General features: G+C 39.4%; 1 protein-coding gene across 1 annotated transcript in view; it reads left to right on the top strand.

The window, feature by feature from the left end:
* Window positions 1-21,073, top strand: part of PIEZO2 (piezo type mechanosensitive ion channel component 2) — a 778,516-nt gene that overhangs the window by 692,013 nt on the left and 65,430 nt on the right. The window contains exons 41-47 of the mRNA XM_042782059.1: window positions 417-818; window positions 1,634-1,892; window positions 4,835-5,017; window positions 14,417-14,669; window positions 15,540-15,672; window positions 17,945-18,092; window positions 18,185-18,399. Of these exons, the coding sequence (XP_042637993.1) occupies window positions 417-818; window positions 1,634-1,892; window positions 4,835-5,017; window positions 14,417-14,669; window positions 15,540-15,672; window positions 17,945-18,092; window positions 18,185-18,399 (1,593 nt within the window). The remainder of the gene's footprint in view (window positions 1-416; window positions 819-1,633; window positions 1,893-4,834; window positions 5,018-14,416; window positions 14,670-15,539; window positions 15,673-17,944; window positions 18,093-18,184; window positions 18,400-21,073) is intronic.

The raw sequence follows: 21,073 nt of genomic DNA, 5'->3' as shown, positions 1-21,073 counted from the left end.
AAACACACACACACACACACACACACACACACACAGCTATGTTCTGATAAGTATGTCTTGATCTGGAAATTAACACTGAAACTCGTAGCTTTGAATCTTGTTACTATATTTTAAAATAAAAAAATACTGTAAGGTGGGTTTGGCTCCTTGTGAGTTATGCAACTTGCTATGGTTTTGAGCTCAGTCAACTTTTTCTTCTGAGAGACAGCTGTTTACATTTTCTTCAGAGAGTGAGTAATGAATATACTGAAGGAACAAAGCAGATAGAATGCAGAAAACAAATGTGGGGTTTAGATTTTACACATGCCTCTATGTTTTGATTGGGGAGTGCTTCTAAGATCTCTTCAGAGCTTGAAAGCATGCAAAGTGTTCTGGAGATTGAGACAAGAATTTTGTTCCCCTCTCTCTGCCAACAGTGAGCCCACACAGTGCACCATGCTGTACTCCCGCCAGGGCACCACAGAGACCATTGAAGAAGTAGAGGCTGAGCAAGAAGAGGAGGTGGTGGGCCCAGTGCCTGAGCTTGAGGACACAGATGATGAATATGAGGCCGAGGATGAGGTGGGAGTCGAGGAGGTCAACCTCACCCCTGACATCGAGTTGCCGCAGTATTCTACCATGGATGGGGATGTGGAGGTGCCACCCTCCTACAGCAAGGCTGTCAGTTTTGAGCGCCTCTCCTTTGGCTCCCAGGAGGACTCCATAGGCAAGAACCACATGGTAGTCAGCCCTGATGACAGCCGTACGGACAGACTGGAGTCAAGCATCTTACCTCCCTTGACACATGAGCTGACAGCCAGTGAGCTGCTTCTGAACAAGTAAGAGGCCAATGCACAACCAAACTCACTGCCATTGAGTCAATTCTGACTCATAGTGACCCTATAGGACAAAGTAGAGCTACCCCACAGATTTTCCAAGGCTGTAAATCTTCATGGAAGCACACTGCCTCATCTTTCTCCCACAGAGCAGCTGGGGGGTTCAAACGACCAACCTTTCATTTAGCAGCTGAATGCTTTAACCACTAAACCACTAAAGCTCCTTAGTAAGAGCCCAGAAAGCAGAAAAGACTGTTGACATTGCGTTAACTCCAACTCATGTCATCCCCATGTGTTTCAGAGTAGAACTGCACTCCTAGGGTCTTCAGTGGCTAAATTTTTCTGAAATAGATCACCAGGTCTTTGTTCCCGGGTGCCTGTGGGTGAACTCGAACCTCTGACCTTTTGGTTAGCAGTTAAGCACACTAACCATCTGGCCCACTCAGGAACTCCTCAGTAACCAGAGCAATACTGTATCTAGAAATAATCATTTAAAAGTGAACTGAGTTTTATGTAAGGAAAAATTCATGCCAAAGAACAGCTTAACTAGACATTTAGAGCAGATAGATACAAGCAAGATTCAGTACTTCTGTAACTGCATGATAGAACTAGAAAAAGCTCCAATAACTCATGCTGAGATGTCTTTCCCTAATAAAGTTTGGTATTAGAAAGATCTGGAGCCATAGGTTGTCTCCAGGAGAAATATAAGGAGCATAGAACATGTAGGAGTGGGTTCAGCAGAACGAATCATGCAAAATGAAATAAGTAATTTGGAGAAATTAAAGACAATTGTTTTATCATGTGGTTTATTTTAACAGGATGTTTCATGATGATGAACTGGAAGAGTCAGAAAAGTTCTATATTGGCCAGCCACGATTCTTGCTGCTCTTTTATGCCATGTACAATACTCTAGTGGCCCGCTCAGAAATGGTGTGCTACTTTGTGATCATCCTCAATCACATGGTCTCTGCCTCCATGATCACCCTCGTGCTCCCCATCTTGATTTTCCTTTGGGCCATGCTGTCTGTCCCTAGGCCCAGCAGACGGTTCTGGATGATGGCCATTGTCTACACAGAGGTATGAGGTGATGGAGCCCTCTGCCCATTATTCAGGCAGCTGACCTCGAGGAAGCCCACAGCTTTGTCAGTGAATGTTTTTGCTCCAGTGGCCTGCCCTGATTCCTGGGAAGGTCCACAGAGAACAACTAGTTGTATGGATATTCTTAGAAATACAAATGATTATAACTAGCCATTATTTAGTGCTGGCAATTTCATACATCATTTCACATTTAATCTTGCACAGGATAGGTGCTAATGTCTTTCCCATTTCATAGATAAGGAAACAGCTTTACTGAGATTATATCATTGGTTACAGATGCTCAACTGGGGAGTGATGAAATAGGCTATTGAATTGTGGTTGACAGACCTATAACATTAACCACCAAAATAACAACACTCCCATTCAGACTCAAGCATAGTGCCTGGCACCAGTGAGAATTCAGGGAATGTACACAGAATTAAACAGTGTGGTACAATACAGTAAAGCACTTTAAATACAGTTTGATGAAACATATATATTTTCCATTTTAAAACTTATAAACCAGTTTCCACTCATCAAATTATATATGAGCTCTCATTTGAAATGTGAATGACTGAAAGGGAAAATTGCCAACCAAATGGCAATCATCACATGCCAAATGTTGCAGACTTTCCTTCTCTTCTGCCTTATTAAAGAGGGAGAAGATCACACATTCCCTGGGGGAAAAATAAAAAACTTCAGCACTAGAAATAAAAATGAGACTTAGTAGGCTTTGCATTGTACCATCATTCTTTGCATAAACTCTTTGTAGGTTGATGAGACAAGACTAATTTTCATATCTGACTTGTAAAGAAAAGTTTTCATTTATAATGACAGTGTAATCAGTTCTTAAAAGAAGTTACTCTTAAAAGATGTACAATTAGAGCCTAGAAATTTTATCATTTTACAAGTGATTAAATAGTAAAAATTAAAATATATATAGAATCATTTCAAAGGTACTCAGTTTAAAATACTGATACCATGTATGTCCATAATGAAAACCAGAGATGTAAAGTGAACTACTTATCAATTGCTTTGACTGGCCTGCCTGTCACAGTCTTGCCAAAATAATCTTTCTTAAAAACCACTTTCATTACATCATTTCCTGATCTCAAACATAAAATGACTCCTTATTTACTGAGTGATGATACTGTAACACCTCTGTGTGACTGAGTCTATCAGATCCCCTTTGTTATCTAGGAGAGAAGTAAAAGGAGGTACTGGCAATGTGGAAAAGAGTAAAAGATCTACTCAGATAGTTTCACCTTAACAGTAAAATATTCCTAGTTAAATTAACCTGGGGTACTCAGTCTTCTCTGTTATGTTGAGGAATGAATTAAATGATATTAATTCACTCTGTAGTTGGACTATGTGCCAAAAATCAAGAACTATGCTAGGTAGGAGAATACAAAGATAATTTAAAAAGTAAAAGAAAAAAAAATGTTCTTTTTTTCACAGACTCCTATGGCAAACAAGTATGATGTAAACAAATACTTGTCCTTCAGAGTGGTACAGACCTGCATGAAAAATTTGCACTGGAGTAAAATGTATTCTGTACTTCATTTGGCCTAGGGAGTGGAGGAGATAGGTTACCATGATGACTTCTCATGGAATAGAACTTAGAACCAAGTCTTGAGGGATGAGTATAACCTTCTAGGAGACAAAAAGCAAAGAAAGCTCCAGTCACTGGAAATAACCTTTGCAAAAAATCAAGAAAGCAAGTATAATTCATGACATATGCCATGAATTAGGTGGCTTATTGTGGCAGATGGTGAGTGGAGCACCATAGAGGAACTGGGAGATATAGTCAGGAATTAGACCAAGAACTTTATTGATGAAGAGTTTGGACAGGGCCATGACTTGGTCAAGTTTATGTAATATGAAGTTTATATATAAAATGGATTAAAAGTTCATGAACACGGAGGCATGGAGACAGTTAGGAAATGACTTTACTTGTTTGAGTAATAACTAAAACTAATAGGGTCTGAAGTGCAGCAATGGTGACTGTGTTGAAGATGAGTAGATGGATAACAGGAGTTTCAGTTATTGACTAGAACTAGTCAGGGTGTGGAGGAAGAGGGGAGAGGCTAGGGTGATGGTCTAGTTTTCTTCAGATGCCATTCACCAAATAAGGAACACAGGAGAAAGAGCAACTTGGGAAGACAAGGAAATAGAGACGTCAAGTATAGCCTGTTCTTTGAAGAGACTTTACAATGCAAAGAAAAGAGAAAGAGAGGACAAGAGTTAAAAGGAGTATCTAGATCAAGAAAGGAAGTTTTAAAATGCATTTTTATTGGCGGATTGCATATATTGCAATTAATTCCTTTTGGTGTAGATATTAGGAATATGATTAAATGAAATCTACAAATTTACTCAGTGGTCAGCATACCCTTTTCTACACCATTATACCTAGAAGTCATGGCCAGCACAATGAGAAAATTTTTGTTTCACACATTTGCTTTTGAGGAGAAGAATTTCCAGGCATCAAACATGTGAGAAAAAGGAGGAAACTGGAAATTATATACATTAAAACTCTGCTGTATGCTCATAAATGTTACAAATTAAAGCAGCACATAAAACATAAATATATAAACATATATGTTTCTCTTCAAGTTTGTCATAACTACCAGATTTTTAAAGATGAATACTTATGTAAATATCCAACTAAATCAATGCAAATTAGTCAACTCCTCTAAAATAAAAGAAACGAACCATCCTTTAAAGCAGTGGTGTGTGTAACCTCTTAGGAGAGTATGATACTGCTTTTGTTATAAAGCAAACAGTCGGTGGGAGGATAATAATATGATTCCACAACTGTGTGTGCATTCTCCCCTTCAAAAATATGAAATGGCAGTTTTTTACATTTTTTTTCATATTTCTGTTTCTAATATATAAATACTCCTAAAACAAGAAATCATTTTATTTCTAACATTTGCGTTTAGGTGGCAATTGTGGTCAAATATTTCTTCCAATTTGGATTCTTTCCCTGGAACAAGAACTTGGAACTGAACAAAGACAAACCTTACCACCCACCAAATATCATAGGAGTGGAAAAGAAGGAAGGCTACGTCCTTTATGACCTCATTCAGCTCCTGGCTCTGTTCTTCCATCGATCTATTTTGAAGGTACTGAATATTAGTGGTTGACCAGTAAATATTTATATTAAGAGAAGGCTCATTGATGTTCCTATTGAACCTGAACATTAGGATTGGTCATGGGAAAGAAAGTTGTGCTCAAGTGGACACTTTTGCCAACACTTTGGTGCCCAATAATGGACCTTGATGAATCTAGGAGAAAATGTAACCATGTTTTTACTCTGGGATGAAAATGTCATAATTAATCCACATTTGTGGAGAATTACCTAAATAGTGTGCAGTATCTTAATACATAATAACACTGAATTCTCCCCCTAGTTTAAGCCCAATACCAGAGAACTACAGTTTGGGGAGAATCAACTTGCTTCTCATCTCCAACTCAACTTCTGCCTACATTCTTCTAGTAGAATTGCTTGTATTATTGGGTACTTACTTATACAAAACCATTACTTTTGATGAGAGATCACATATTGAATGATACTAGGAAGTCCAGGACTGTGCTTTTTGTATGTGTATTTTTTTTTTTCCTCTTATTTTCCCAGTTACCATCCCCAACCTTAACCCATTCTCCTCTTCTCCCTTCCCAGTAACCCGCCCCCCCCTCTTGCTCTTCATTCTTGTGCACTCCTATGTGTCCTGCATCTCCTCCATGTGAATGTTGCCCCTCTGGTGCCCCGTGGTCAATTGCTTCAAGGGATGTATCTCTGTAGAGTATGTGGGTGCATCAGCCTGGGTTGAGAGATCAGCATGTACGTCTTATTTATTGAGCTGAGAGCCAGCCCTTAGGAGTGAGTTTTATTCCAGGCCCAGAGTGTATCCCAGGGCCATGGTATTGGGGGTCCCACCAGACTCCATCTGGCCAGTAATTCTGGTAATTATAGTGTTTTCGGATTTTGTTCCACATTTTTCCTCCCACTCTATCCAGGATCTACAGTTTCGATCCTTTCCCAAGTGGTTGGCATTGGTAGCCAGGCACCATCTAGTTCTTCTGGTCTTGAGGTCCATCATGTCCTAGGACTGACTGTTTCCAAGTGCCCTTGCTTTTTTGCACTCTTCATCACTTCTGACGATAGGAGACCATTAGCTCTGTCTTAGATGGCCGCTTGAAAGCTTTTAAGACCCCGTTTGCTACTCACAATGTAGGTTGTGAAACAAGATTTTTTTCTGTATTTTGATGTGCTAATTGAGTCTAATGTCCCCCAATACTATGGTCCTGAGGTCAGGAGATCCGTTGGATCTCTCTCCTCCAGTGTCTGGCTGTCTGTGAGGGATTGCTCTCTGTCTGTCTTCTGTTGTTTCTGTAAGGATTGCAGATATTTTGTATCACTGGTATCTGTGCAAGATTAATCTCAGCGGAATCTATCCTTGGTCTAGAGTATAATCCTGTTCACTGATGCCCATCTGATCTTCTCAGATGTTTATGTGTTTATCTGTAGCCTGGTGTTTCGTGTTAGTGGTAATGCAGTATTGTGGATATACTGGTATTAGCCTCTGTCATCTATATCTTATGTGCACAATTTGGTGTCCTTCCTTTCCCCAATGTTATCATGCTGGTCACAGACTCTTCTATATTTGTATATGTAGTTTTGAGGAGCCATTCATAATACTGAGCTATGACGACGATTATAGGGGAAGAGCCCTTTCTCAGGTCCAGTAAATGTTGTTCTTCTCCTGACCAACTATATGATTTTTCCCCCTCACACGTGATGAATTACAATACAAGCTAAGTCTGTAAATATGCCACTTAACTCTAAAAAATAAAAATTTGTGAATAGGATACATATATGTATTAATTTTCCTATTGGTACAATTCTACTTTCTTTTATTTCAAATTATCTCTTTTTATAAAATATTTTATATTCATTCGGGCTGATTATATGAAAAATGCATTCAAGAATAACAAATCTTTTTATAAGAAGAAAAATCTACCCTATAGTTTTTGAAAAGTTAAACCTTTTAAAGTACTTCTATGAAAGCTAAACACCCATGTTCATTGCAGCACTATTCACAATAGCAAAAAGATGGGTACAACCTAAATACCCATCAACAGATGAATGTGCAAACAAATTGTAATACATTCATGCAATGGAATCTTATGCAAAGATGAAGAATAATGGTGAATCCACAAAACTTCTCACAACATGGATGAAAACAGAAGATATTGTGCTTAGTGAAATAAGTCAATCACAAAAGGACAAATATTATATGAGACCATGCTATGAAAACTCAAAAATAGGTTACACACAGAAAAACATTTTTGATGGTTACCAGGGATGAGAGGGAAGAGAGGCAGCATCACTAACTAAACCGTAAAAAAACAAACACTGCCATCGAGTTGATTCTGACTCACAGTGACCCCCTTTGGGTTTCCAAGGCAGTAAATATTTACAGAAGTGGATTGCCCAGTCTTCCTTCTGTGGACTGGCTTGTGGATTTGAGCCACCAACCTTCTGGTTAGCAGTCAAATGCCTTAAATATGTGTTAATTCTGGTGAAGGGAAAGGCAATACACAATATAGGGGAAGTCAGCACAATGTGACCAAGGCAGAGGAAGACACTGAGAAGTATTCAAGAATAAAGGACAACTATGGTTAATACTATAACATACAATCTTGCAACAAAAGCAATAACAAATGATAATAGGGACAAAGGTGGGGGTCCTAATTTATGGCATAAATAGACTAGCTTTTTCCTTATTTTTCCTTCTATGAACCTCATAGTTTTAGGTTTAAGACTTAGATCTTCAATTCATTTTAGTTAGTTTCTGTGTATTATCTGAGGTATTTAGGTTTAATATTTAGGTCTTCAATTCATGTTGAGTTAGTTTTTGTGTATGGTGTGAGATATTTAGGTTTAAGATTTAGGTATTCAAGTCATTTTGAGTTAATTTTTGAGTATGGTGTGAGATGTGTGTCCTGTTTCATTTTTCTGCAAATAGATACCAGTTTTGCCAGCATCATTTGTTACAGAGACTATCTCTTCCTCATTTAATAGATTTCAACACTTTGTCTAAGATCAGATGTTCATAATTGGGTGGATTTATTTCTGGATTCTCAATTCTGTTCAAGTGGTCTGTGTGTCAGTCATTGTACCAACTGTTTTGACTATCTTGGCTGTGTAGTAGGTTCTAAGGTTGGGAAGTGTGAGGCCTCCTACTTTGTTCTTTTTTTTTTTCAATAATGCTTTAGCTATCAGGGGCCTCTTTTTCATATAAAGTTTGAGATTAGTTTTTCCATTTCATTAAACAATGTTGTTGGAATTTGGATCAAGATTGCATTATATCTGTAGATCACTTTGGGAAGTACTGACATTTTCAAAATGCTAAGTCTTTCTATCCATGAGCATGGTGTGTTTTTCCATTTCTATGTAGGTTTCTTTTGGTTTCTTATGATAGTGTTTTGTAGTTTTCTCTGTATCAGTCTTTTACATCCCTAGTTAAATTTATTCCTAGGTATTTAATCCTGAGCATATTATCTAACGTATTTCCTTTTCAGAGTTCTCTTTGTTGATGCAGAGGAATCCAGCTGATTTTTGTGTGTTAATCTTGTACTCTGCTACTTTGCAGAAAGGCTTCCATTAGTGTCAGTAACTTTCTTGTGGAGTGTCTGGAATTTTTTAAGGGTAGGATAATGTATCTGTGAATAGCGATAGTTTTGCTTCTTTCTTATGAATTTGGAGGCTCTATTTCTCTTTCTTGCCTTACTGCTCTAGCTAGGACATCCAGTACAATATAAAATAAGAGTGGTGATAAAGGGCATCATTGTCTTGTTCCCATTCTCAAGGAGAATGCGTTCAGCCTCTCACCATTGGCTGTTGGTTTTTTATGTATGGTCTTAATTATGTGGAGGAATTTCCTTCTATTTCTGTTTTGTTGAGAGGTTTTATTGGGAAATGGTGTTGGATTTTATCAAATGCCTTTTCTGCATCAATTGATATGATTATGTGATTCTTTTCCTTTGTTTTAATAATGTGGTGGATTACATTGATTGATTTTCTAATGTTGAACCATCCTTACATCCCTGGTATAAATCACACCTGATCATGATGTATTATTATAGGTACATTTTTTTTTTTTTTTTGTATTCTCTTGAATGCTAATTGGCTAGAATGTTGAGAATTTTTGTGTCTATATTCATGAGGTATATTAGTCTATAATTTTCTTTTTTAACAATGTATTTAATTTACTATGGTATCAGAGTTATGTGGGCTTCATAGAATGTTCTGGAATAATCTTAGTAGAATTAGTGTCAACTCATCTCTGAATGTTTGGCAGAATTCTGCAGTGAAGCCATCTGGGCCAGGGCTTTCTTTTGTTGGGTTTTTGTTTTATTTTTAATGGTCTCTTCAATTTCTTCTTTTGTTATGAGTCTGTTCAAATTTTCTACCTCTAATTGTGTTAGTTTGGATAGGTAGTATTGTTTCTAGAAGCTTGACCATTTCTTCTAAGCTTTTAAATTTGTTAGCATACAATTTTTCATAATATTCTGTTATTATCTTTTGTGTGTGTGTGTGTGTGTGTGTGTCTTATTTGGTTTTGTTATAATATTCCTATTACAAAATATGTGGGCATCATTTGCTGCTCTTTTTTTATATGGTCAAATTGTAGGGTTAAGATATTGATTTTGGTCTTCTTGTTTTTTAATTTGTGCATTTATTGCTATAAATTGTCCTCTGAGCACTGCTTTTGTGGTTTTCTAAAGTTTTTGATATGTTGTGTTTTCATTCTCATTTGATTCTAAGAATTTGATTTCATTTTTAATTTCTCCTATTACCCTATTGTTTTTAAGCAAGATGTTATTCAGTTTCCATATGTTTGTTGGGTTTCTTTTTGCCCTTGTTCTTCCTGTTGTTGATTTCTAGTCTTGTAGGATTTTGGTCAGAGGATGCATTGTATTATTCCAATGTTTTTTGAATTTACTGAGGCTTGCTTTGTGGCCTGAAATATGATCTGTTCTGGAGACTGATCCATATGTGTTGGAAAAGAATGTGTACTGGGCTACTGTTGGATGTAATATTCTGTGTATATCTATGAGGTGAAACTGGTGGATTGAATTATTTAGATCTTCCGTATCTTTGTTAAGTTTCTTTCTAGTTGTTCTGTTCTTCGTTGAAAGTGGTGTGTTAGTCTCCTACTGTTATTGTGGAGCTATCTATTTCTCTTTCCAATACTGTCAGAGGTTTTGTTTGTTTGTTTGTTTTGTAAATGTATTTTGGAGCTCTGTCATCACTGGGTACATAAATGTTAATTATGGTTATGTCTTCTTCTTTAATTGATCCTTTAATTATTATATAATACCTTTCTTTGTCTCTTGTGATGGGTTTTGATTCACATCCAATTAGATGTAAGATTTCAATTGTCCAATTAAATGTAAGATTTCAATTGTCCAATTAAATGTAAGATTTCAATTGTCCAGTTAGATGTTAGAGATTAGTACTCTGCTCTATTATTATTATTATTTTCTTGATATATCTTTTCTATCCTTTGGTTTTTAATCTATTTATGTCTTTATGTCTAAGGTGTGTTTCTTTCAGGCAACATATTGACAGGTCATGTTTTTGTATCCATTCTGCCACTCTCTGTCTCTTGACTGGTGTGTTTAAACTATTTACATGCAGTATGATTATTGGTAGGTGTGAATTTACTATTGTCATTTTGTTATTCTTTTTTGTAGTATTGACAGTTTCTTTGCTTAATTTTCTATGCTGAGTTATTTATATTTCTGGATTTTTTTTTCATTTCCTTCATTTTTGATATAGTGTTTACTGAGTCTCTACAATTTTCTTATTTATTTTGGTGAGTAAGTTTATTGATTTTCTTTGTGGTTGCTCTGACATTTACATTTATTTTCCTAGGTTTAAAACAGTCTTGATATTGCCTTAATTTCCTCTCTGTTTGGAAGTTCTATGACTACACCATTTATTTCCTCCTTTTGTTTTGAAATTGTCATAATTTACAAATTGACATCTCTGGTTCCATTTTCAGTGTTGTGGCTTTAGTTTACTTTTGAAATTTCTTCATCTGGATTGCTATCTGGGTGATTCTGTTGTGATTTTTTAATCTCAGGCTTTATCTGCATGATGCTGTCATGGGTCTTGATCTCAGGTTGTTTGATGATGTTGGTTCTCCGTCTGAAGATCTACCTTTAATATTTCTTGTACTTTTGGTCTGGGTTTTACAAATTCCTTTAGTTTCTGTTTATCTAGAAATAGCCTAATTTTACCTTTGTATTTGAGAGACAGTTTTGCTGGATATATGATTCTTGTTTGGCAATTCTTCTCTTTCAGAGTTTTATATATGCCATTCCATTTTCTCCTTATCTGCATGGTTTCTACCAAGAAATCAGAGCTTAGAGTTATTGGCACCCCTTTTTCTCCCAAGCTGCTCTATGAATTCTTTCTTTGTCTTTAGTCTCGGAAAGTTTAATTTTGATATGTCTTGGTGACTTTCTCTTGGAGTCTATATTGGACTCCTTTGGAGTTTTTTGCATTCTTGGGTAGAAACCTCATTTTTCATTATATTAGGGATGTTTTCTGCCAGAAAATCTTCAAAAATTTTCTCTGAGCTTTTTTTCATCTCCTCCTGTTCTAGAATTCCAATTACACATAGATCATGCCTCTTGAAAGTGTTAACTCTTAAGCTTTCTTCAGTTTTCTTCATTCTTGTTTATGATTGTTCATCAAACAAATTAGTATCAAGAGATTTGTCCTCTTATTTCACTAATTCTATCTTCTGTTGATTCAGTTCTACTTATATGCCCTTCCATTCTTCTACTGATTCAGTTATACTTATATGTCTTCCCATTGAGTTATCTATTTCTGAAGTTTCATTGTTAATCTTCTGGGTTTCTAGTTGCTACTTTCTTATTATTTCTAATTGCTTAATTTGTCATTTTATTCTTGTACTCTTTTCCTGAATTCTTCTAGAATTTTGTCTATGTTTTCCTTGGTTTTGTTTGTGTTTGCTTAATCTCTTTGAAGATCCTATATATAAGTCTTTTGAATTCCTTATCAGGTAGTTCCCATACCATTTCTTCCTCAGGAAGGTTTTCTGCCCCTTTATTTTGGTCACTTGCTTCAGCCATCTTACCTTGCTTCTTTATATGATTTTGTATTGTCTGCTGTCTCTAATGCCTTGAAGTATTTATTTATTTATTGCTTGTACATTTGTTTGCTTTATCCTGTTTTTTGTTTTGTTTTGCTGTATTTGGGCAGGCTAGGCAGGTAGTCCCCTACTCTGGCAGTTTGGGAGTTTTCACCACCTGTCTCTGAGTGGCCAGTGTCATAGTTGTCAATGTACCATGGAGTCCTTCTGGGTTGATGCTCACGATTAGTGAACCTGCTCAAGATCAGGGTAGAATGTCTCCATAACCACCATTAGGGTATGCTTTCCAAATGGATAGACTAGATAGACTTTCCATGCATGCCCAAGTTAACAATTCAGTAGACAGTGAGGATCAAGGGGTTTCAGTGCATGAGCAGTCAGCCTGCTGGCAATGTCTGTGTGTGGGATATGTGACATTGAAGCAGGGCAAATGCTGGATGAAGGCACTAGGAACTCCTGTTTATTATTAAACAGAGATGCAGGTGGCCCCTATGGGAATGTATCAGGTGTTGCTTCTGAAATGATGTGCCTGGCAGTCCAATTACCAGGCATAAGTTCAAGGTGCACTTTCCCCAATTACCAGATTATGACACTGTGGGTGCACTTTGCCAGTTGCTAGTTGGTTGGAATGAGGACATCTGTTTCCTTGGTCTCTGTATAGGCTGCATGGAAGCTCACACAGACTGTTACTGGGTGAGAGGGAATGGGGAAGGTGAGTTGCACCTCCATTTGCCAAGGTGGTGGCACAGAACATGTGCCATTAGTCAAGGTGGGAGTTGGGTAGTGAGATAGGGTAGGTGAGATGAGGATGCACCTTGAGTTGCTGGTTGGTGGTACAGCAGCACTTCACAGATTGCAGCATGTGCAATGCCGATCCCTGGTCTGGTGGCACAGGAGTATGTGTCACTGGTCATTGGGGCAGTGGGGTGATGGTGGGCAAGAAAGTGCCTTACCAATCAATGAGGCAGTAGTAGGATGGGGCACATGATGTACTAGCCACAACGGTGCAAGCCACCAATGGCCAGGGGAATAGAGTGGCATGGAGCAGTGGTGGGGTGGGCTGGGTTTGAGAAGTCACACTGCAGACTACTGGGTGGGGCAAGGCTGGCACGGAGGCAGGGGGACACCACTGGTTACCAAGTAGGTGGGAATGAGAGGAGTCTACAACTCTGGTCACTGGGAGCATGGGGGAGAGGGAAGAAAGCATAATCTTCTGGTCACTGGTCTCCAGCATGGGTCTCAGTGTACTCTTTAGAGAATGCAGCTGGCAGTCAGGTCCCTACTCCAACCCAGTGCAGGGATAGAGGGGTGGCTGTCCAGATTCCATTTTCTCAAGCCCCCACTCCACAAACCCTCCCTTCCTTGTGGGTCTTCAACCCAAATGACCAGGGACCATGGCTGGTGAGTGGTTCTATCCCTATTTTCTGATTCCCTTCTTGTTCTGTGGTCTCCAGGATCCCTAGAGCTCTCGACTGCTTTCCTGCCTTTTTGTGCCTTAAATCTTTGTGTTCTGCTCACTTTGCTTCTCTCTGGATTTGTCTACAATGTCTCTCTGTCTCCTACTGAGGATTCTACAAAGTTGCCTTCCTGCATTCCTCACCCAGGAGTGCTGATTGCTTTATCTCAAGATGGTCATGCTGCTCCAGGCTGACTGGCAGGGTATCCATGATCCTTTTGTCTCCTTATTCATAATTTTCATCCAGTTTCTCCTTCCATTCAGTATTTGATCTAATTCTTCATCCTTCCATTTGCTGCTCAGGGTTCCAGTGTTGTCATCTGTTTCAGTTCACTTGGTTTCTCATGTCTCTGGTGTACAGGAATGGCATGTTGTGAATTGCTCTACCTCCCTAGTATTTTTTAAGTGAGTCTTTATAGCTTGTTTCTGATTTTACACTGGGTGATTCAAGGATTCATGTCTTTTTATGAGGGCTGGAGCAGAGAGAAGCATCATTATTCAGGAAAAGATACTTGATGAGCATGGGGTGGTGGAGCTAAATTTGTTAACTGATACTTCCAATTGAAACTTAAAATGCTAGTCTCCAAGACATCATATAGACAGATGTGTTATAGAAAGCATTGTCGCTCAAGAAGCAAGGCAAGTGATTTTCATTTCATCTTGGCTCCACTGGCCAAACATTATCAGTCTCCATCTCAATTAATTAGCCACATTCTTGTCACCTACAAACAACTCATTGCACTCAACTAATGCATAGTAAAGCTCTAGAATCTTAGAAAAATCGGTTCTACCATCTTGAGGTGTAGTCTGTTTGATTAGCTATTTCAGGTTAGGAACTATAGCCTAAATTGCCACTTTCTGTGCTTTCTCAGTGTCATGGCTTATGGGATGAAGATGATATCATTGAGAGTGGCACTGATAAGGATGAGTCAGAAGATGAACTCTCACTGAGTCATGGCAGAAGGGACTCCTCTGACTCCCTGAAGTCCATCAACCTGGCAGCCTCAGTGGAATCAGTGCATGTACACTTCCCAGAGCAGCAGACTGCCATCCAGAGGAAGAACTCCAGCTGCAGCTCTCAGGCATCCCAGAGGTCCAGCTTTTCCTCAAACAAGTCCAAAAGAGGTATCTTTCATAGTTTATTCATAAGAGGGAACACCTCCCAAAATTGCCTTTGTTACTGGTGCCAGTGGGTTGTGGCAGGGAGTTTGTTGGGGGTGCTAGCAGAAGATAGATCCTGTAGTGTGAAAGAAAGTGCTTGTGAATCAGGAATACCCATGTCCAGTCCTAGCATGGCTGTGTGAGCAAGGCAGTCACCCCATTGATCAGTGTCCAATTCTGTTCCAGTGTTAGGGCTTCAGCCACTTGTGGAAAGTAGCAGTGTACCACCTCGTACCTAGGGCATGAAAGTTTTGAAATCACACCCAGAGATTTTGCTGGGTGTGCCCAGAATACTGCTGTTGACTGTGTAGTTTGAAAATGTGCTTAGATTTAATCAGTGGGAACTTTCTGATAAAATAACTAGTTATTTCCTAAGCTAGTTATTAATTTTGTATTAAATAGTGAGTATGATCGACAGGTCAATATGCACTACAGACAGCCACTGTTTGATAAATGTGGCTTTCTCACTTGTGGTCCTGACAGCTGAAGCTTTCAAACACATGAGTGGTGTATAATCATCCTCAAAACCCCAATGAGGAAGAAACTGCCAGATCATGCCATGTTCATTTTGCAATGAGAGAAGTTAGAACATAGAGAGAGACACAGAGCACAAGCCCCATCTGGGCATACCACACATCTGTTTTATTGTGGAAGCAGAGTAAGGACCACAGAGTCCAAATTGCTCAGCATCACTCTTAAGAGCACCTCTGTGTTCACACCATCCTAAAACAGTTTCACATACTCCATATGCCATGTGGCTCCAGGTGGTTTTCTCATGTTTATGCTAACACACCCTGTTCCTCACAGAACATCTTGGTTTCTTTCTATTTCTAGGCAGCACAAGTACCCGAAACAGCAGTCAAAAAGGAAGCAGTGTTTTGAGCATTAAGCAAAAAAGCAAAAGGGAACTCTATATGGAAAAGCTTCAGGAACATTTAATAAAAGCAAAAGCATTTACCATAAAAAAGTGAGTAAATGAAAATATTTGAGTTGTAAGTTTTATTTTATGGCAGAACTTGTATCAATTAATTCACATAAGCTAGAGGTCAAGAATAGAGAAGTGACTCCTCATGTCCTAAATTCCATATCATCCTCTTAAAGCAGAATAAAATGACCCATTATTGTAATGCTTTTAAAATAATTTTTTCAATAACTGTGATTAATTTTTATATCCATTGCATTGGTGAAAATACTTTTATGATTTAAACAGAATGGAGAAGTAATTCGAAGGGCTGGCAGTATGTATTCCCGGGCATTGTCAAAGTAAAGTCCAAGCAGAAAAAAAAAAAAAAAAAAAGTTGCTTTCTTATCCACTCTGACACATGGTAACACATGTGTGTCAGAATAGAACTGTGTTCCATGGGATTTTCAATGCCGAGTTTTCAGAAGTAGATCACCAGGCCTTTCCTCTGAAGATCCTCTGGATGGACTAGAACCTCCAAAATTCCAGTTAGCAACTGACCCATGTTAATGATTTGTACTACGCAGGGACTCTGTCAAACAGCCAGTACCCAGCAAAATGTCCAGGCACACAGAAAGGCAGAAGCCATGATCTAGAATGGAAGAGGCATGGCAGGACTAGGACCAAGCCATGAGTGGGCCAGATACTGCCACATGCTTGAGGGGGATCCCAGATGGTGATCCTGAGACCAGGTATGCTGTCATACTCCAGTACAGACTTGAATTGTCAGCAGAAAAGAGAGTATGAAGGAGAGAGAGCAGATATGGGTAGACAGGCCAGGGCCAAGAGGACGTGGTACTAAAGGATAGAGCAAGGTGCTGGCACATGAACAGTAAGAGAGGAGGGACCTAACATTTGTGTTGAGGCTGGCCCTCTGAGTCCAGGCATCTTCTCAAGTAATTCTCATTCTAGCCCTGTGAGTCAAATGTTATCCTTGCTCATTTTATAGAAGAGGAAACTGAAACACAGAGCTAAGCACCATGCTCAAAATCTCACAGATGGTAATTGAATATTGTTACAAACCTAGACATTGAGTTTATGGGGCTTTATATGACTATATTATGCTTCAAGGAGATAAGAGATTTGTGGCACCGTGGCTAAAAACAGCCTTGGTAACTACCTTGACATGAAGACAATGGTGGTTCAGTAGTAGAATTCTTGCCTTCCATGCCAGGAGACTTGGGTTTAATTCCTGGCCAATATACCTCATGCAGCATCACAATAAATGGAGAGAAGATTGAGGTTGTCAAAGAATTCACGTTGCTTGGTTCTACAATCGATGCCAATGGAAGCAGCAGTCAGGACAGTAGACGACGTGTAGCATTGGGAAAGTCAACTGTGAAGGAACATATCAAGTGCTGAGGAGCAAGGATATCTCCTTGAGGACTAAGGTGTGCCTGACACAAGCCTTGATATTTCCAGTCACCTCGTATGCATGTGAGAGCTGGACAATGAATAAGGAAGACCGAAGAAGAGTTGATGCTTTTGAGTTGTGGTGTTGGCGGAGAATGCTGAAAGTGCCTTGGATTGCTAAAAGAATTAACAGATCTGTCCTGGAGGAAGTGCAGCCAGAATGCTCCTTGGAAGCAAGAATGGCCAGACTTTGTCTCACCTATTTTGGTCATGTTGTAAGAAGGGACCATTCCTTGGAGAAGGATGTCATGCTTGGTAGGGTGAAGGGTCGATGAAAGAGAGGGAGGCCTTCAACGAGATGGATTGACACGATGGCTGCGATGATGGGCTCAAGTATAGCAGGGATTGTGGGGCTGGCGCAGGATTGGGCAGTGTTTCGTTCTGCTGTGCATGGGGTCACCATGAGTAGGAAATGACTCGATGGCACTTAACAACAACAACATACCTCATGCACAGTCACCTCATCATTGGAGGCTTGTGTGTTGAACAGGTTTCAGCAGAGCTTCCAGACTAAGATGGACTTAGAAGAAAGGCCTGACAATCTACTTCCAGAAATCAGCCAATGGAAACCTTATGGATCATAATAATTAGATCCACCACCAATCATGGGGATGACACAGCACCAGGCAGCATTTCATTCCCATTTTGTGTGGGGTAGCCAAGAGTCAGGGGCAGACTCACTGGCAGCTAACAACAACAACTACTTGGCAGTAAACTTGTGAGCACTTTCTTTTAGAGTGGAGCCAACTCCAGTGGTGCCACTTTGGGGCACTGGTAGGAACGAGGCATACAGGGCTGGATTGCAACAGCTGGTTCTTCTCCCATCCTGTCCTCCTGACACAATGGGTGGATTTCTGTTTTGCAGGACTCTACAAATATATGTACCCATCAGGCAGTTCTTTTATGACCTCATCCACCCAGACTACAGCGCCGTGACAGACGTATATGTGCTCATGTTCCTAGCAGACACTGTTGACTTCATCATCATTGTCTTTGGCTTCTGGGCCTTTGGGGTAGGTCGGGGCAAAAACACTATGCATCTGTGTACTAGGAGAGAAGTCTCTTGTGTGATAACACTCAGAACTGATATGTTGTCTCTTTCTAGAAACACTCAGCAGCAGCTGATATCACCTCTTCACTCTCAGAGGATCAGGTCCCAGGGCCATTCCTGGTGATGGTTCTAATTCAGTTTGGAACCATGGTGGTGGATCGGGCTCTCTACCTCAGGAAGACTGTGTTGGGAAAGGTCATTTTCCAGGTCATTCTTGTGTTTGGAATCCACTTCTGGATGTTCTTCATCTTACCTGGTGTGACTGAGAGGTAAGGATTTGGAGACCTGGGGCCACATTAATGTAAATAAATTCCGTAATGTTATCACCATTTGTGTATTTGCACAACAAAATCACAGATACAGGTAATGGCATGGTAGAGCAGCACTATGGGTAGGAAAGGTCAAAGATTTTAATGAGAATTAAATTCATTGTCAATCCAAAGTGTGAACTGGTTCTTCAAAATAATTTAGTTAGATCTTGATCTGTATTAATAGAAATAGACTTATTTGAATGAAGAGGTGACCACCTAAAAATCATTGATGTCCTAGGGTCCTATAGGCAGCATCTGCCTCTCTTCCTTCATGGCATGGAGATGAAGTGAAGCATTGTTATGAGAAAGCATGAAACTATGTCATGTGAGAAATGAGTTAGAAATGGAGGCTCTTTAACCAAGTGGTAGAAGAAAACACAGAGGAATGAAAGACATGGATAATAGTGTTTGCCTAGAGGGTAATCATGAGGATTAAATATAACAGTGTTTGATGATCACATTTCAAGGGGCTTGGCACATGGTGGAGTTAGGCCAAATAGTCACTATGGCTGTGCTGCTATTGGCATTACCAAAGGTCAAAATGGGAAGGAGGAGGGAAGGAGGGAGAAATGGATGGTTAAGAATAGAGCAACCTACAATAGCAAAAAGATGGAAACAACTTGCAGGTCCATCAACAGAAGAATGGATAACCAAACTGTGGTACATACACACAATGGAATACTGTACAACACTAAAGAATAATATAGAATCTGCAAAACACCACATAATATAGATGAACTTAACTTGGAGGATATTCTGCTGAGTGAAATAAGTCAATCACAGAAGAACAAATATAGTATTAGTCCATAATTGTAAAAAGTCATGGAAAGGTTTATATATGGAAGAAAACTTTCTTTGTTGGTTATCAGGGGTAGGAGGGGAGGGGAGGGAACATGGAAAAAAAAAAACATTGACTCATGTCACTTTAGTTTTGTGTATTTCACAATACATAAATTATATTTCAATTAATTGTATTTAAAAAAATAAAAGAATATAGCAACCTGAAGTCCAATAGGGCTGGAGTTAGTGGATCCTTGATGGTGGCTTCTGTTTCCCCTGTGTCACTTTGAAACCTCGGCCCCCATGGTTTAACTTTTTCTCAGCTCCTAGTGGCAGCATGTTCTCCCATACTTCAAAGTCTGTCCTGCTTTCTGGGTATGCAATGCTCCCACCTCCTCTTCTCTCCCACTCAACATCATCATGCTATTTCCTCCCCACACTCTAGATCTCTTTCTTTTATTCTTTGCTTTCAGCCAAGATCTATCTGACATCAGAAATGTCACAAGAGGATTCAAAAGAAGATGTTCACATCCTCTTCTGAATCCAGCTTGAATTTCTGGAAGTTCCTTGTCGATATACTGCTTCATCCTTTTTTGAATTATCTCCAATAGAATTTTACTTGCATAGTAATTATATTGTTTGAAAAGTTCCACATTCTGTTTGATCACTTTTCTTTAATACTAAAAAGATATTTACCTGTGTTTTATTGACTATGAAAAGCCATTCAACTCTATGGAACATAACCAATTACAAATAACAATGAGAAGAATGGGAATTCGAGAGCACTTAATTGTGCTCAGGAGGAACCTGTGCATAGATCAGGAGGCTATCATTCAAACAGAACAAGGGAATACTGCATGGTTTAAAATCAGAAAGGGTGTGCATCAGGGTTGCATCCTTTCACCATACTTATTCAATCTGTATGCTGAGCAAATAATCTGAGAAGCTGGGCTATATGAAGAAGAGTACAGCATCAGGATTGGAGGAAGACTCATTAACAACCTGTGATATGCAGATGACACTACCTAGCTTGCCGGAAGTGAAGATGACTTGCAGCACTTACTGAGGAAGATCAAAGACTACACTCTTCAGTGTGGATTACACTTCACAACAAAAACACACTGCCATCGAGTCAAACCCACTCGACTCATAGCGACCCTCCTTGGGTTTCCAAGGCAGTGTTGTTTGTTGTTCTTAGGTGCCATTGAGTCATTTCCAACTCATAGCAACCCCATGCACAGCAGAACGAAGCACTGCCCAATCCCGTGCCAGCTCCATGATCCTTGCTATACTTGAGCCCATTGTCGCAGCCACTGTGTCAGTCCATCTCGTCGAAGGCCTTCCCCTCTTTCTTTGACCCTCCGCCTTACCAAGCATGACATCCTTCTCCAGGGAATGGTCCTTTATGACAACATGACCAAGGTATGTGAGATGAAGTCTGGTCATTCTCGCCTCCAAGGAACATTCTGGCTGCACTTCCTCCAGGACAAACCTGTTAATTCTTTTAGCAGTCCACAGTACTTTCAGCATTCTTTGCTAACACCCCAACTCAAAAGCATCAATTCTACAATCTTCCTTATTCATTTTCCAGCTCTCACATGCATACGAGGCGATTGAAAATACCATGGCTTGTGTTAGGTGCACCTGAGTCCTCAAGGAGACATCTTTGCTCTTCAGCACTTGAAAGAGGTCTTTTGCAGCAAATTTGCCCAGTGATATACATTGTCTGATGTCCTGACTGCTGCTTCCATTGGCGTTGATTATAGAACCAAGTAATGTGAAGTCTTTGACAACTTCAATCTTTTCTCCATTTATCATGATGCTGCTTATAGGTCCAGTTGTGAGGATTTTT

The sequence above is a fragment of the Orycteropus afer genome, unplaced genomic scaffold (genome assembly GCF_000298275.1).
Source record: "Orycteropus afer afer isolate SDZICR_OR568_19922 unplaced genomic scaffold, OryAfe1.0 scaffold00232, whole genome shotgun sequence".
Classification (NCBI taxonomy): domain Eukaryota; kingdom Metazoa; phylum Chordata; class Mammalia; order Tubulidentata; family Orycteropodidae; genus Orycteropus; species Orycteropus afer.
Note: the sequence above shows the minus strand (reverse complement) of the source record. Positions and strands in the feature narration are given on the sequence as shown.